The 6,442-nt window shown below is 38.6% G+C and overlaps 1 protein-coding gene across 1 annotated transcript in view; it reads right to left on the reverse strand.

Moving 5' to 3' along the window:
* Positions 1 to 787: 787 nt before the first annotated feature.
* Positions 788 to 6,442, reverse strand: part of LOC307122434 (kelch-like protein 10) — a gene marked incomplete at both ends in the record, with an annotated part of 8,260 nt that continues 2,605 nt past the window's right edge. Inside the window, 7 exons of the mRNA XM_079846419.1 lie at positions 788 to 923; positions 1,438 to 1,529; positions 1,646 to 1,762; positions 1,935 to 2,084; positions 2,194 to 2,391; positions 2,816 to 3,076; positions 3,920 to 4,412. Coding sequence (XP_079702545.1) covers positions 788 to 923; positions 1,438 to 1,529; positions 1,646 to 1,762; positions 1,935 to 2,084; positions 2,194 to 2,391; positions 2,816 to 3,076; positions 3,920 to 4,412 — 1,447 coding nt within the window. The remainder of the gene's footprint in view (positions 924 to 1,437; positions 1,530 to 1,645; positions 1,763 to 1,934; positions 2,085 to 2,193; positions 2,392 to 2,815; positions 3,077 to 3,919; positions 4,413 to 6,442) is intronic.

Here is a 6,442-nt window from a genome sequence, read left to right on the forward strand (position 1 = left end):
GTATTAACACCCCCCCCCCCCCCTTTTTTTTAATTTAATTTAAAAAAATGTATTTACTTATATTGTCCCTTGTCTTTTATATGTCCTTTTCATATGTAAATGTGTTTTAATATTTTCTTTAAATATTTGACTCTACATACAAATGTCTTTTATGTCGTAACTCTAATATTCTCCTGAAGGTTTTTGTATATTTTTACGGTTCTTGAATAAAAAAATAAAAAATAACATGATCATGTGCCTGCCCAGGACTCTGGTTCAGTTCCCTGTGCTGTGGACTTACTGTGCGATCTGCTCTTGTATTTGCTGGGAATAAAACATTAATTTAACTCGCTATTGGATCTTTTGCACTTATTTCTGATCTGCTCTTGTGACACTTGCAGAATATTCTTATATCACAATGAACTTTTATATATCAAAGGCTCAAGGGAAAGTTGATTTCTCAATACATCACCTCTTTGACCAACTAATAAGTGACTTATAACTGAACATTATTATAAAGTGTTACCCATATTTTTATGGAATATTGCGGTATTATAAATGATTTACCTATGCACCCATTTTTTTTATTTTTATTGATGTGTCTCGTAATCTTTAATCAAAATAACTTCCTCTCCCTCTTGAAGTGGCATCTCTTTTCTTCTCCGATGACGGCCCAGAAGCCTTTTCACTCGGATATATGTCACAATAGGGAAGAAAAGATTCCAACACTTTTTTTTTTAACTGCATTTAATCATATCAGGTGGCAAGTCACTGCTGCTATGATGTTTCTTCAGGAAGGGGAGGTGGATCAATCACTGTCAGACTCATATTCTGATATCTGGAGAGAGTCTCGATCGACCACATACTGTGAGACATCAGGTAACCCGGATATTACACAGCAGCTCACAGAATTGCAGGAAAAGCTCATGTCACGTGCCTCTTTCCTGTGCGGAAAAAAGATATAGAGAAAGTCACATAAAGACTCTTTTCACCATCAAATCAGTTCTAGCGAGTAATGAAGTCCCATCCATTCTTTCTCCTTTAACATCCTGTTCGACTCAGAAATACTTCACATGACAGAAGATGGGTTGCACGTGGCATTTCATGATGCCTTTAAACACTTCCTTCTTGATATTTGTATGTGAGGTTATTTATTGTGGCTACGCAATGCAGCTGCATTAATATAGAATATGCATCACATAAATGTGTTGATCAGGATTTTACATTAAACAAGTTGTGTTTTTATTACCAAACAATGATTAACAAATACTCTAACAGATGTATTGATCATAGTTAGTTAATATTAGTAATTGCATAAACTAATTATGTTAACTAATGGGACCTTACAGTAAATTGTTAAAAAATATATTTTTTGCACAATTAGGTCACAATTAATTTGTAGGCATTACATCATGCATTGTGACATGATCAGTGATCTGTATTGTTTGTGAATGTTACCATTCATTTGTCCTCTGGTCGTAATACTCCACATTAGAGCAGGTGCCGAATTCATTAGATCCACCAACAACAAACAGCTGATCATCCATAACCTGAAGTTTGGAGAATCAAATAACCGTTACTAGTGAAACATGTTCAGCATACGACCAATGAGAGTCTTTAAAAACGGTTGTTTCAGCTGAATCCTCATTAGATGTCAATATCTCACCTCAATGCCAAAGTTTTTGCGTGGATTGATCATAGATTCGATATCATGCCAGCTGTCAGTGAGAGGGTTGTAGGCTTCTGCACTTTGCAAAATATCATCACCATCATAACCACCAACCTTGAAACATAAATGTGCATTTATCTGTCAATATATGGCTCAGCAACCACACAAGGTTTTGCACTCATGCATGCACTTTTGAGTGGGCCTATTTTTGTACAGTTGATAATGTCACATTTAAACACCTTATTTTGTATTGTCATATCGCTGTACATGTGTGTATAATACTCACAGCATAAACTAGATTCCCATAAGTGATCACACCGACACCACTGCGACGGCTGCTCATGGGAGCGATGAGAGTCCACTGGTTTGTTTCTGGGTTAAAGCTCTCAGCTGTGAAGAGACACTCCGCCCCACTAAAACCACCACAGATATAAACCTGCCAAATACACACAAATACAATAGAATTAACACACTGATAGTGTCCGACATGCTCTTAAACCATGAAATGACTTTTGCAAGTGTTTGACTTGGGTGAATGTTCTTACCCTGCCCTGCAGTGAGGTGGCGCCGGCGGCATTCCTCCGTTCGTTCATGGGTGCCAACATTGTCCACTGGTTGGTGTTTGGATCGTAGCGTTCTGCTGTTCTTTGCCATACATGTCCTTTATAACCACCCATTGCATAAATGAGTCCGTCCAGAACAGCGACACTAACATAACCGCGCTGTTCGTACATGGGAGCCACCTAGTGTGTAATGCACAGACAACACAAAACAAAGAGAGTTGCTTATATGAACAGCATTACTGTAATACTGTAGGGGTTTTTACCATGATATTACCACACTTCACTGGACATTACCAAATACTGCAGTATTCCTTGAAGTACCAGTGTCTTTAAATACCACAAAAATAATACAACCAAGTGGTACCATGGTGTATATATATCAAAATAATATAGTTTTACCATACCATCTGATAACTTTTGTTGAGCAATACCATGGCTGTGTTTCAAATACCAGTGAGCTACCTACCCTAACAACATCTTTGTTGTTCAAATGCGCACATGATGTTCAGAAAAGCTGACTAGGTAGGTCCATACACAGTCCAAATTCACAACATTTGTTAGTAGTAAGAGTAAACTAGTTGATACTCTGATAAGCAATGCTCACCTCATGCCAAGTAAGCGAGATGGGATCGAATTTCCTCACACTGTTGGAATAATTCCTGCCATCAAAGCCGCCGATACAGTAGACAAACCCACCGAGGACCACTGTACCAATCCAGGCTCTGGCACGCTCATCCTCTGGAGTCACATCAACCCAAAGGTCTGCTCTCCTATCATAGGCCTCAATGGAGAGATTGGCTGCTCTTATCCCTCCAATGGCCAATAGGATCTCAGAGGGCAGGCGTGGGCGCAATTGCATTCGAACCTGAAGCACAGTGAGGGAAGAGAACCAGGTGTGGCCTTTATTATCAATCTCTGTCTATGGGGAAATACTTGCAAATAAAAACCCAACTTATTTAAGGTGGAAATGAAACATTATATTGAACTAGATCAAAAAGTTTGTAGACAAACTTTAAGTTGGCTATGTGGTTACTAGGGTACTCAGGTGGTTGCTAGGGTGGTTGCTAGGACACTTTGGTGGTAGCTATGGTGTTCTGGGTGGTTGCTACACAGTTGCTAGGGTATTCTGGGCGGTTGCCATGGTGTTCTGGGTGGTTGCTATGAGATGGCTAGAAATAGTCAGATGATAGATAGATAGATAGATAGATAGATAGATAGATAGATAGATAGATAGATAGATAGATAGATAGATAGATAGATAGATAGATAGATAGATAGATAGATAGATAGATAGATAGATAGATAGATAGATAGATAGATAGATAGATAGATAGATAGATAGACAGATAGATAGAACGATAGATAGAACGATAGATAGATAGATAGATAGATAGATAGATAGATAGATAGATAGATAGATAGATAGATAGATAGATAGATAGATAGATAGATAGATAGATAGATAGATAGATAGATAGATAGATAGATAGATAGATAGATAGATAGATAGATAGATAGATAGATAGATAGATAGATAGATAGACAGAATGTCAGTTTGAGTGAGTCTGGGCTTCAGTTGGACAGTTTGAAAATCTGAACATTACGTCAATGAAAGTCTATGGGAGTTTTTCCAAGTTTTAATCAGCTTTTTTAGGAAAACCGTAAGTCGGATCAGTATATTGACAATAAAGCAAAACTCTGATGTTACCTTGGACTGAAGCAAAGCGATGTGTTCTCTCCTGTTTTCAGGTGAGTGGTCAATCCAGCGGAGGATGGCCTCAAAAACCACGTTCTCCGTTTTGACATTCAGCTCATCCTGACCGATCATCTCAACTAGACGTTCCAGCGAGAGATCCAGGAACTCCTCAGACTCTTGCTGCACCTCCTCAAAGTGCTGAAGAGTGTAAAGCTTTGCTTTGCGGTGGAGCTTTGAGCAGGAGTAAAAATGCTCTGTGAACAAATAGATGCCAACACAGTTCTGAAGACACAAGTTTTCCTCCAGGAACTTGCAGCAAGCATCTATGAGGTCTGCAACTAAAAACTGATCAGCCGCCACCAAGAGCTCCAACACGTTCTCCTCAGAGATGTGGACAGATCCTGCATATGCGTATTGAATAATTAGAGACATGGTGTCTGAGGAGATTCCTTGAATATCATAGGAATGTTTCTCCACGTTGGTCCATCGGGTGGAGAAGAGTGCCCTGTGGAGCAAATGGTGTAGATTTCAAAAGATGTCACTTCTAAATGAGTCATTATACAAGCAAAGCATGTTCCTGCATTTCCAGAGGTGGGTAGTAACGAATTACATTTACTTCGTTACATTTACTTGAGTACATTTTTTGGGTAACTTGTACTTTTAGAGTAGATTTAAAGATGGGTACTCTTACTCTTACTCAAGTAAATTTCTTGTGAAAAAAACTGTACTTTTACTTAGTTACATTCGGTGGCGTTCCTCCGTTACTGTCAAATGGTAATAATCATATTATATATATTAAAATAAGTTAATATGACCATGGGCGTAGATTACGGGGGGACGTGTCCCCCGCACTTTTAAAGGTCCCGTTTTTCGTGTTTTTTTGAAGCTTTGACTGTGTTTACAGTGTGCAATATAACATGTGTTCATGTTTCGCGTGTAAAAAAACACAGTATTTTTCACACAATTTACTGATCTGTATTCCGCTGTTTTCACTGTCCTCAAAACGGCTTGACAGATTTCCCTGTTCTATGAAGTCCCTCCTTCAGAAACACGTAACGAGTTCTGATTGGGCCAGCGGCTCCCGTGTTGTGATTGGACAGCAGTTTAGCGCACGCAGAGCGCACGTTACCGGAAAGGTCACGCCTCTCACCATAACGGGGATGCATGCGCTCAATGATCTCTAAGTACAGCGTCCCTGGGAAAGCCAAACAAAGGTGACTTGACTCCGGGATGAAAATAACAGCGTCTCGACGACATGGAGACAAACAAACTATACGAACTTAACCGAACTCAACACTTCCTATTCTCCACGCGGGAGCAACAAGACCACGCCCCCTTTTTCGCGTGTTCTTGTGGGCGGAGGTTAGTCGACATACTGCTCTACTGACGTCATTAAAGCAGGAAATACCAGGATGTAGAACAAACCAGCCGTTCGCTGTAGGCTTTGAAAGGGAACTTCTGTTAAATAAAATATCTCGCTTGGCATTGAACTTTGAGCTTTATAATTTTACAGGTATTATAAATGCTCTAACAGCAACATTACACACTAACTAAAGTTTGAAAAATGGGATCACGAAGAACAGGACCTTTCATGGGCGTCGGAAGCAAAAAAAATGTGGGTGGGTCCTCAGAAATTTTTTACTGGAGTAGATGCCAACTACATTAAGTAGCCTACAAATATACCACTTTACTTGGTAAACGTATAGGTGGGAAAGACAAATTTACGTAAATTGCCATACCATTGAAAGCGACAGTAGTGTAGGGGTAAGACGCACGTCATCTAGTTTTGACACAAACCGACCCGCGGTTCGAGTTCCGCATTCGCCGAAATCTATCTTCTCCGTTTTCCCATCACATATCAAATCGGAAAGGCATTTATTTTCAATACAAATTAAGAAAATATTAGAAAAGTGGAAATAAAGCGTCTATTATGTGTTTAATAATAAGTGTGTATCGATTAGGGGTAGGTAAACAGACATGTGCTAAATGTTAGAGACGATAAAAGTGAGTGGGTCCAATATCACTGATCGTAAAAAGTGGGTGGGTCTTGTCCCACATACAATGGTTCCGACGCCCATGAAAGTGTAATTTATTCCTGTGATCAAAGCTGAATTTATCATTATTACTCCAGTCTTCGGTGTCACATGATCCTTCAGAAATCATTATAATATGAGGATTTGCTGCTCAAGAAACATTTATGATTATTATCAATGTTGAATACAGTTGCTGCTTAAAAATGTTGTGGAAACCATGATGCATTTTATTTTTCAGGATTCTTTGATGAATAGAAAGTTAAATGAACAGCATTTATTTGCATTAAATAAAGCACTAAATCTTTATTTATATTATAAATGTCACTTGTGATCAATTTAATGCATGTTTAATGAATAAAAGTATTCATTTCTCTTTTTTAAAATCTTAACACAAAAGTTTGAATAGTATCATGGTTTCCACAAAAATGAAGCAGCACAACTGTTTTCATCATTGATAATAATCATACATGTTTCTTGAGCAGCAACTCAGCATATTAGAATG

The sequence above is a fragment of the Gobio gobio genome (assembly GCF_949357685.1).
Source record: "Gobio gobio genome assembly, contig: scaffold_135, whole genome shotgun sequence".
Taxonomy (NCBI): Eukaryota; Metazoa; Chordata; class Actinopteri; order Cypriniformes; family Gobionidae; genus Gobio; species Gobio gobio.